This window comes from Vulpes lagopus, chromosome 5 (assembly GCF_018345385.1).
Source record: "Vulpes lagopus strain Blue_001 chromosome 5, ASM1834538v1, whole genome shotgun sequence".
NCBI classification, from domain to species: Eukaryota; Metazoa; Chordata; class Mammalia; order Carnivora; family Canidae; genus Vulpes; species Vulpes lagopus.
Genome location: NC_054828.1, coordinates 43,510,374 through 43,521,980, shown reverse-complemented (window position 1 = coordinate 43,521,980; position 11,607 = coordinate 43,510,374). Strand labels below are relative to the sequence as shown.

Here is an 11,607-nt window from a genome sequence, read left to right as displayed (position 1 = left end):
TTCCCAGGTAGAAGGTCTGTGAGATAAAAATTATTTTTACAAGTATACCAAAATGTCTTTTGCCTTTTCACTCTCATTCTGTAATGAGTATGTGGTAGAATTTTCCAGAAGCCACTTAAAGAGTAATGATGATGGCATCATTCTGATGATCAATATGCCTGTATATTCCAGAATTTCCTAAGGTAGTAGTTTTAGGGAATAATATGTGAGTTTTAGTGGAGAGATATTCCATGTTCATGGATAGGAAGGCTCCATATTTTCAAGGTGTCAATTCTTCCCACCTTGAGCTATTGATTCAGTGCACAATCAGTAAATGTCAACAGACTGATTCTAAAGTTTATATGAAGGCAAAAGAGCCAGAATAGCTAGGTCAGTCTTGAAGGAGAGTCTTGAAGGAGAAGAACAAAGTTGCAGGACTGACACTATTTGATTTGAAAAATTACTATAAAGCTACAGTAATCAAGGCATTAGTGAAAATACTAGTGAAAGAATAGACAAGTGGATTAATGGAACAGAATAGAGAGCCCAGAAATAGGCCCACATAAGTATAGTCAACTGATCTTTGAAGAAGGTATAAAATCAGTAAAATAAAACATTTTTTTTTATTTTTTCAACACATCGTGCTAGAACAACTACACATCCACATTTAAAAAAAAGAATCAAGGTGCGTGAGGCGAGCGGAGCCAGGGTCGAGAGCTGAGGCCGAACTCGGGATCTGACAAGATGGCCGGGCTGCCCCGCAGGATTATCAAGGAAACCCAGCGTTTGCTGGCAGAACCAGTTCCTGGCATTAAAGCAGAACCAGATGAGAGCAACGCCCGTTATTTTCATGTGGTCATTGCTGGCCCCCAGGATTCCCCCTTTGAGGGAGGGACTTTTAAACTGGAACTATTCCTTCCAGAAGAATACCCGATGGCAGCCCCTAAAGTACGTTTCATGACCAAAATTTATCATCCTAATGTAGACAAGTTGGGAAGAATATGTTTAGATATTTTGAAAGATAAGTGGTCCCCAGCACTGCAGATCCGCACAGTTCTGCTATCGATCCAGGCTTTGTTAAGTGCTCCCAATCCAGATGATACGTTAGCAAATGATGTAGCGGAGCAGTGGAAGACCAACGAAGCCCAAGCCATAGAAACAGCTAGAGCATGGACTAGGCTATATGCCATGAATAATATTTAAAATCGATCTGATCATCAAGTGTGCATCACTTCTCCTGTTCTGCCAAGACTTCTTCCTTTTTTGTTTGCATTTAATGGACACAGTCTTAGAAACATTACAGAATAAAAGCCCAGACATCTTCAGTCCTTTGGTGATTAAATGCACATTAGCAAATCTATGTCTTGTCCTGATTCACTGTTGTAAAGCATGAGCAGAGGCTAGAAGTACCATCTGGATTGTTGTGAAACGTTTAAAAGCAGTGGCCCCTCTCTGCTTTTATTCATTTCCCCCATCATGGTTTAAGTATAAAGCACTGTGAATGAAGGTAGTTGTCAGGGTTAGCTGCAGGGGTGTGGGTGTTTTTCTTTATTATTATTTTTGAGGGGGAGAGGTAGTTTTATTTTAATTTTATGGGCTCCTTTCCCCCCTTTTATGGTGATCTAATTGCATTGGTTAAAAGCAGCTAACCAGTTCTTTAGAATATGCTCTCTAGCCAAGTCTAACTTTATTTAGACGCTGTAGATGGACAAGCTTGATTATTTGAACCAAAATGGGAACATTAAACAAACATTACAGCCCTCACTAATAACATTGTGACTTTGCTGTCAAGTGTAGAATCCTTCCTTCAAGAAAAAGCTTGTGACCATTTTGTATGGCTTGTCTGGAAACTTCTGTAAATCTTATGTTTTAGTAAAATATTTTTTGTTATTCTAAAAAAAATAAAAAAATAAAAATAAAAAATAAAAAAATAAAAAAAAGAATCAAGACACAGACCTGACATCCTTTATAAAAATTAACTCTAAATGGATCACAAACTTAAATGTAAAATGCAAAACTATATAATTTCCAGAAGGTAACATTGGAGAAACACTTGATGACCTTAGGTATGGCAATGACTTTTCAGATACACCAAAGGCACATCCATGAAAAAATAAGTGAGCTTCATTAAATTTAACATCTTTTGCTCTACAAAAGACCATGTCAAGAGAATGAGAAGAAAAGCCACAGCCTGGGAGAAAATATCTGCAAAGGATACACGTGATAAAGGACTGTTATCCCCAATATACAGAAACTCTTAAAACTCTACAACAATCCAATTAGGAAATGGGCCAAAGACCTCAAACAGTCACCTCACCAAAAAAGGTATAGAAAGCAAATAAGCATATGAAAAGATGTTCCACATAATATGTCACTGGGGAAATAGAAATTAAAACAAAGATGAGATACCATTACTTAACCACTAGAAAGACCCAAATCTGGAACACAGACAACACCAAATTCTTGAGACATTGTGAGCAACAGGGACTCTCATTCATTGCTGGTGAGAATGCAAAATGTACTGTCACTTTGGAAACTAAACACACTCTTACCATATGATCCAACAATTGTGCTGCTTGATATTACTCAAAGGATTTGAAAACTTACATGCATATGGAAAAGTTTTATAAGTATTTAGATAAACAGGGTTATGTGGATATTTATGGCAGCTTTATTCACAATTGCCAAAATTTAGAAGTGACCAAGATGCCCTTCAGTGGGTGAATAGATAAGAAAATTGTGGTACAGCCAGACAATGGGATATTATTCAACACTAGAAAGAAATGAGAAATGAGATATCAAAACTTAAATACATATTATTAAGTGAAAGAAGCCAATCTGAAAAACTATATTCTGTATGATTCCAACAAAATGAGATTCTTGAAAAAGCAAAACTATGGAGACAGTAAAAAGATCAGTGGTTGCCAGGGGTTGGGGGTGAGGATGGGGACCTGAAAAGGTGGAGCTTGAGAACCTTCATTATACATTTGCCCAAACCTATAGAATGTACAGCTCCAAGACTGAATCCTAAAATAAACTATGGATTTGGGTAATTTCAGTGAAGATACATTAATTATAAAAGTCTACCACTCTGGTGGAGGATGTTTATAATGGGGAAGGCTATGCATGTGTGAGGGCAGGGGTAGATGAGAAATAATATTCTTAAAAATATGAGTTTTCAGAGGCAGACTCAGTTTTTTTCTCATTACTTCTACTGTAGTCTTACTAGCTATCTTTGTGTGTATTAGCTATAGCATCTATGAACACCAGTATTATCTAATATATCAGTATTTTGAAATCCAAAAATTAATTTTCTTTGGAAATCTTTTTCTGGAAACACAACAAGAAGTTTGTCTACACTGCAGTCTTGTTTTGCAATAATATATGTTTAATATATATATATATATATATATCACATATCACACACAAAAGTTCTATGAGCTCTCCAGTAACTTTTTTTAGAGTGTAAAGGAGTCCTGAAACCGAAAAGTTAAACAACCACTCTTCTAGGCAATGTCTTTTTAGGACACAAATATGATTATTTCCAATTTTATATTCTCTTCACTCTACCATTTCCAAAATCATAAAGCTACCTTTGACTTAGAATTAAATTGTTCCAGAATGAATATTGTTCTGAGGAGAAAAATCAAGAGAAAAGAAGAACAATATCTGAGGGGAGCATCAGTAAGGTGAAGGGCAAGAGTAGCTACGCTAGTATCTAGTCTACTAGTAATAGACTGTGTGGCCCTGTGGTAGACTTCTCTTGCTTCAAGCTGCTGATCCCCACCAGGGAAGCTCCCTCACCGATAGGATTGCCATACTAACGGAAGGGGGGAAGGGGTAATCCAGTGCTCAATACGTCCTCACCTGTTTTGCCAAGAGGCAAATGAGCCTCCCTTACTCCTGTTGTTTGATCAAATGGTGCTAATAAGCCAAGGAACTCTGCAGGTGTTTCCACAAAGCAGCAGCATTTATAAGATGGCAATGCAAGGTGTTAGGAGGCAGCTAAATGGCCAATTGCATGCGGTGTAACTGTTTGATAATGAGCAGAGGAGAACAGGCTTTGCCTTCAGCCAAACTTCGCAAATCTTAGCTTTGGGACCAATATCCTGAAACATCATCCTGTCACAGCTGGCCTATTCTCTAGGAAAAGGAATGGCCATGGAAGCTCACTGCATTTTGCGCAGTAAAGAACCCAACACTAACCCATTTTGATGAGTTAAGTATAAAAGAAGCAGACAGAGCAGATTAAGATTCCCCTTCCACCGAATAGGCAGTTTGTGTGTGTGTGTGTGTGTGTGTGTGTGTGTGTGTGTGTGCGTCTCTGTCTGACTCTCTCTCTCATTTTATCTTAAGAGAAAATGTACTTGGCTCAAAATCATTTTCCCAAGTGCCAAACATTTGCAAATACTTTGAGATGTGTGCTAAAGACAAAGCACAGTGGGTCTAGCTCAGCTGGGTCTGCTAGCACCGTAGCTGTGAGGCAAACACACTGCCAGTGGCCTTCTAACTTTTCCAATAATAGAGTGATTCTGCATGCTTTCTCCCCTTCTTCCATTCCCAAACATCCAATAAATAGAAAAGTTCTCTTTACTTGCCCATTTCCAAAATCCAGTCTTGGCTTCCCAAACTGCCATTAAGTTGGGGCACAAAGACTAGAGTGGCTACAGGATTCCCAGAGGACGTTAAAGTCAGAATAGCCTGAGTTACCATTTCATGCCAGCTTGGATATGAAGCCAGAGTTGAGTCAGTCCCATCGTGCTCCTCCCCACTAGCTTCCTGACTTTTCCTGTGTTCTGGACTCTCTTTACTTCTCCAAATAGACCATATTCATGTAATCACCTCCCTGGGAATATGGAGAGGGGCAAGCAGGGCTTGTGAGGGGGAAAGCTGATGGAATCAGACCATCCTTTGCACAAATGCCAGCATGTATTCACTTAATTCTTCTGGGTAAGTTTGTTGTGTTTGTGAAACTCAGAAAGATTTCAATTAGTTTCCCTTCCTCTGCACTCGTTGGGCCCTGCCTCCAGGATTGATGTTGGAAAGGTGTTTATATTTGCCGAAAAAGGCCCCTGAGGCTCTGCTAACTTCCCAGGAAGCCACTTTAAAGAGAAAGATATGTGACTGGTAATGTTCCAACTTGGTTTGTATTCATTTTGTCCCTTCCTGCCCAGGCACCGTTCAATCCCCATCTAAGTCAAACCGAATCTTTCAGAGATTGTCACAGGCTTCATCCGACCTTGGTATTTCAAAGTCTGGGTACTTCCAGTTATCACATAACCAGGAACTCACATACACACAAGCTACAGCTCTGGGCTTCTGGCTAAAGACCAACTTAGGAGTCGAGTGCTTGTAAAGGCCCAGATATTAGTCATCAATGTCTTCTGTCAAAGGGTAACAGGATTAAGGATGCTTATTTCACCTTTAAATACTGACTTTTCTTTTGGTGGGGGGAGGGACAGAGGGAAAGAGGGAAAGAGAGACAGACAGACAGAGAGAGGGAGAGAGAGAGAATCTTAAGCAGGCTCCATGCCAGCGTGGAGCCCGACTCGGGACTCAGTCTCACAATCCAGAGATCTCGGCCTGAGCTGACATCAAGAGTCAGACGCTTAACCCACTGAGCCACCCAGGTGCTCCCGATTTTTCTTGTCTCTCATTTCTTGATGAACTAGAGGGACAACAAATGAGCATACTGTACTTGTCAAGCCGAAGTTTAGTAGCAGCAGTAATTGGGAATAGCAGGCGTAGTAGTGAAAAGTGGCAGACACTATCGAGAATTTACCAAAAGCTACTACCACTGCCTTGCCCCTTGCTATTGCTCCCTCTGTGAGAAAGCCAAACCATTTCCCCTCCCCAGGCTTTCCTGCAACGAGGGGCTGCCATACAATGCACTTTTGATCCACGTCATGTAAAGAAAGTTTTCTAGGGAGTTAGGAAGCCCCTGGAGAAGTATTTCTTCCTTCACACAAAAGGACAATGAACAACCGGGCCCATGTGAAATTTGCGTCTTCTCATTGCCTTAAATGCTAACACCTTGGCCAGAAGTGAAGCGGCTATAGTAGGACCACGAAAGAAAATTCAAGAATATGATATCAGAGACAAACCTAATCTCATCAAGACAGAAAAACAATTCCAATCACCACACAGCTTTGTATTCCTTGTTATGTGAGAAAACAAATCTTGATTTATCTGGTGGCCATTCTGAAGCTTGGCTTTCTTAGCTATGATATGCAGGATAAAGGTACATACTTTGTAGGGGTTATATGGAGGTTTTTCTATTTAAGTCTGTGAATCACGTTGTAAACTATAGAATTACAGACAAATGTAAAAGAGACATTGTTCGGAGAGGGTAGTAGATTGGATTTTTCATCCTTATTCATAAGTGTTAATTGTGTGTCTAATAGTCGCTGGGTAATCCTCCAGTTTTTGAAAGGGCACAAAGGACTCAGTCCTCAAGGAGTTTTCAGTTTATTAAGTGACTCCTTCATGAAGTCATCTAATTCTTGATATAGCACCACAGAGAATAAAACAAAGAATTATTAAACTATTAATTGCTAAATTACAAAAAAAGTTGAGTGCTAGTTCTACATGAATTCAAATAATAATCTTAAAGATACACTATGTGCTTACTATGTTCCAAGCATTATTCTAAATATTTTACATGAACTAAGGAATTGGATCCTAGGTTAACCCTGTGAATAAATATATTATCTTCCCCATTTTACTCATGATAAAATTGAGGTACACTGAGGTTCCATGTGTTGACCAACTTCACAGATGGTAAGTGGCAGAGTCAGGATTGAATCCTGCCACCCTGGCTTAGATCCACTGCTCTCCTAGAGAGATCAAAACATAGATGTAGATCACTTGATGTAACCATTGTTCTGTTGTTTACCTGGTTTCGTGACCTCAGGCACAGCATTTATAATATATTTCCTCATCTTTAAAATGAGAAGAATAGCTGCCTAATTGGTTTGTCTTGGGGATTAAGCCAATAATGTATGTAAAGCACCTTATAAAGTAACTGCCACATAAGCAGAGCATTGTAAATGGTTTCCATTATTGGGCTAGCAGAATAGACTGGAAGTCTCAGTGTCCTTTCCGTTAGGGGCACAAAGGGGAGCCATCCTTTCTGGATGTGTTATGATCTTGAAACTTAAGTTCAGCTCTGAAAATAGTCAAAAGTCTTTAGAAAAATTATTTCCTGGTTATTGTTTCCAAATGGGTAACATAAAAATCCTGCTAACTCTCTTATGAGGGATTCTGGGAAAAAAAAAAATCATGACTTGTCTTGGTGTGCATGATTGTTGGGAAAATCAGTGAGGACATTAGTCATAGCTCATACAAGTAGAGGGACTGACTGGAATGGTGATCATAATTCATTTATTTGACAAATATTTACAGAGTACACACCGTGTGCCACATTTGTTCTAGATGCTGTCATTCCAACCCCCTCTTCCACTGCATCGTTGATTAAGATGCTAGTTTGTCAAGGGGCTCCCTTTAAGACTATGTAGAATTCTGCTACACAGAAGTCCATCATTGTTCTCCTGAAGCAGAGTTGGTGCATTTGTGTGCGTGTGCACATGTGTGGTTAGGGGAGTGGCAGACTTCATTAACTGACTTCTTTAGATTAGATGACTATTCATCAAAAAATCAAAAAAGCTGAGAGAGAGAGAGAGAGAGAGAGAGAGAGAGAAATAAACTGGATAGACTTGGTCTATGAGGATGAGTTTCTGAGTAGAGGTCTGAGATGTTTCCCAAGGACAGGTAGGGATGGGTCATGCTACTCAGTGACTCAGAACATCCATAAGGAATCAGAAGGAGAATACATTCTGGAGGAAAGATCCCAAGAACGACAAGTTCAGCTACTCCCGGGGAATTGAGAGCACTTAAATAAACTAACTGCCTCATAATGTTAACTCTGGGCTATCGATGAGGAGGAAGAGGTCTGACGATGACCCAGTGCTATCCCATCAGAAAAACAAAATAGATTTCCTTGGAGCGCCGTGGCAAGACAGCCTCCTGCTGAAGAGTAGCCTAGAACCAGCATTTGTCCACAGAGGGATAGAAAAGGAGTGGCTGGAGCGAATGTTCCAGGTTCTCATTTGTATTTAATCAATTCATACCTTTTGCTTTCTTTTGGCTAATGGGAAGGGGTTCTGCTAGAGCTCAATCTTCATCTTGGGGGAGCTTCAATTATTTATATAGCAATTAACTCTGAATGGAGAGCAACTCCACTTAATAGATGAACAGGGACTAAAATGGGCCTTTTGGCAACAAGTCATAGTGTCAGATTAATAGAGGCCAGCTTTGGGTTTTCCACCTCCACCTCCAGGAAAGGAAAAGTTGTTACATAATTAATTATGGCCTCTTTTCCTCAGAGGCCTCTCTCTTTTTTTGTATGAGCCCATATATGTCTCCTTGTTGAGTCCCTTATCTGAGGAACAAATTTCTGGGCTATTTCTTTTGCTGAACTAAAGCTCTATCTGCTCTCTCTGTATGGCTCAATCACATTCCTTAATTCAGGTTATACATTTAACTATCTTGGGGGCCACTGATTTAGCCTGTTTAGATATTTTATTCTGAACTTGTCAACAAATGTATAGCCAAACCTTCCATGTTGGTGTCACCTATTCAAATGTAACATGCATTTTATTTTTTAGCAACATGGAAACTTTTAATAGAAATGTTGGGACAAGAACACAGCCTGTGTATTGGTACTGACTATATTTCCAATTGGAATCAACATGCTAATCAAAACACTATGACTAGTCAACAAGGAATAATGAGACAACCTAAATATATAATCATTTTCTATGCACTTCTTTGCCTTTTCCCATAGAATATTGCCATAGATTATGACAAATCTAGATTTAGACAAATCTATTCCTCTAATTTATACATTTAAGGAGCCATACAACATTTATTATTAAGCACCTACCATGTATAAGATCCTTTCCTAGAATACAAGATTAATACCTAGTGACATAGTAATGCTATTAAAAAAATATCTTTTATCTGTTGTCACTTGTTTTTAGAGAACCTGTGAAGGATTCAATGCTCGCAATGTCCACAATAGCCAAACTGTGGAAGGAGCCTCGGTGTCCATCGAAAGATGAATGGATAAAGAAGATGTGGTCTCTGTATACAATGGAATATTACTCAGCCATTAGAAACGACAAATACCCACCATTTGCTTCAACGTGGATGGAACTGGAAGGTATTATGCTGAGTGAAATAAGTCAATCGGAGAAGGACAAACATTATATGGTCTCATTCATTTGGGGAATATAAAAAATAGTGAAAGGGAATAAAGGGGAAAGGAGGAAAAATGAGTGGGAAATATCAGAAAGGGAGACAGAACATGAGAGACTCCTAACTGGGAAACGAACAAGGGGTGGTGGAAAGGGAGTGGGCGGGGGGTGGGGTGACTGGGTGACAGGCACTGAGGGGGGACTTGATGGGATGAGCACTGGGTGTTATGCTATATGTTAGCAAATTGAACTCAAATTAAAAAAAAAAAGAAAAGAAAAGAAAAAAAGGATTCAATGCTCATGGATTTTTTTTTTTTTGCTTATAAGATGGAAATTTAAAAATTAATTCTGAAATTTCTAAGAAATTGATGTAAAAACATGTAGTTTCCAGAATGCACATTTCCTGTTTTTTGGTTCTTGGAACATTTACCTATTTCCTATTTTCTTATACCTTTCCCATTCCTATTTTCCACAAAATTCTCCAAAGACTACTGAAATTCCACAATCATGTTGTGCATGTTTTCTCTCTGATGCCATATAGTTCACTCAAAACCAAAGACCTAAGAACCTTGATCGTTGGCATATTTTATCAGAATAATACTACAGAAATAACTCTCCTATACATGCCACATCTCTCCTAAAAGTGTATTGCATACACTTCCTAATATCTCATGTTAGTCTCAGATCTCATTGGCTGACTTACAAGAACTTCCAGAAATCAGTTTCTTCTTGACTGTTCCAATTATCCCCACTATTTCTCAATTCTCACTTCCAATTTTATTAAGCTGGCTCACACTGTATTTCTATGCTTTTTCTCATGTTATTTTCCCACACTGAACTGTACCCAAACCTATATTCCTCTCTATTTAAATACCAATATTTCCTTTAAATTTTTCCTCTTCATGAAGTCATCACCTGCTATTTACAATCCACACTGATCTATCCCTTCCAATACTGATTAGTCACTCACTGTGTGGTTCAACAATTTTCTAATTGTCTCATCTATGTGAAGCTCATTTTCTCAGCTACATAGTAAATGCCTCAAAATAGCTTTGTTTTGCCCCCTGTGCCTGGGAGGGGTTGAATTCCACTTGGTACAATAGCTTAATTGATATACAGTCTAGTACCAAATATAAGCCCTGAAATATAAAGGAAATTTGAAAATGCAGCTTATCAGGATTCCTGAATATTTTAGAGAAAGTCTCATGTAGATCACACCTTGAGGTATTTGACTGCAATTGTCAATTTCACCCAGTACTTTACATCACATTTGACAGAGCTATTTGCATAACCCATGGTATCCCTTTTCTGTCCTGGAATATGAAAACTCCCCTTGGGACATCTAATGAACCCTTTAATTCTAAAAGTCATATCCAAGCAGGAGGATAAGTTCTATAAGCCCCCAATAATTGTCTCAAAAATCAATACATTCTTATAGTTTTTGAAATGCAAACAGGCAAAGATAATAGAAACATTTTTCATTGGGTATTCAAGACCACTGAGTTCATTGGGAAAAAAAGCTACATATATATGTAGCCTGGCATAGTATGTTCGCTCAATGAGCTATTAATATAGAAAATAAATTGAGCTTCTATGAACCATGTAGATTGGAGTCTGACAGCTACAAACATATCTAGTAAAAATAATTCCAAATTATTCAAAATGTCTCACCATGGAGGGCTTGAGGTGACCTTGAATGAAAGCTCCAGGCTTGTGTTCCCTGCACAACACTATGTCATAGGTGATGATATGAGGTGACAGGAAAAAGAAAACTGCATTGTGCTGGTGGTTGAAAAAAATCACTGAGTAGCTTTAGAGATGGAATAATTTGAATTTAGATATTACAAACCCTTAAAGGCAGAAAAGTTCAGTGATAGCAATGACTGAAGCAGAAACTCCTGGAGAGCATCTTAACCTTCAAACGCATTTTCAATCTCACCAGCTCCTTTGCTGAGCGAGATCCCTGGGAACTTACATGCCACATCTTTAGACACAAACAGAGACATTTGTTTTTCCTAGTCAATTGATGAGCAATGGATTGATGTTCAAACATTAGATTTAATCTCTTAGTCTCCCTCACAGATCATTCTGGGTTTTGCTTGTTAGGTTATTTGGTTGGTTACTCAAGGACAAGATTCAGGGTGACCTACTATGATAAGAGCTGATGAACTTGATCTTATTTCAAATCTTATTTGAAAATCTTGTTTCAGTTTAACACTGTCAACCCTTTTTTCTCTCCTTCTCAGTGTGTTTTAATACATTCTCTAAAATTGTGTTCGGTCTTCCGCCAACGGAAATTGACAGTTATACTCTTTACATTGTAGACTCAAAATTAGAATGAGAGCTCCAAACTTACATAACCCAATGGACA

At 38.7% G+C, this 11,607-nt stretch overlaps 1 protein-coding gene across 1 annotated transcript; it reads left to right on the top strand.

Moving 5' to 3' along the window:
• Positions 1 to 670: 670 nt before the first annotated feature.
• On the top strand, positions 671 to 1,871 carry LOC121491213 (ubiquitin-conjugating enzyme E2 N-like). Its single transcript, XM_041755816.1, has one exon. The coding sequence runs from the start codon at positions 724 to 726 to the stop codon at positions 1,180 to 1,182; it is 459 nt and encodes a 152-aa protein (XP_041611750.1). The 5' UTR covers positions 671 to 723; the 3' UTR covers positions 1,183 to 1,871.
• Positions 1,872 to 11,607: the final 9,736 nt, after the last annotated feature.

Coding starts and splice junctions, on each gene's coding strand:
- LOC121491213 (XM_041755816.1), top strand. CDS start 724: ATGGCCGGGCTGCCCCGCAGGATTATCAAGGAAACCCAGCGTTTGCTG.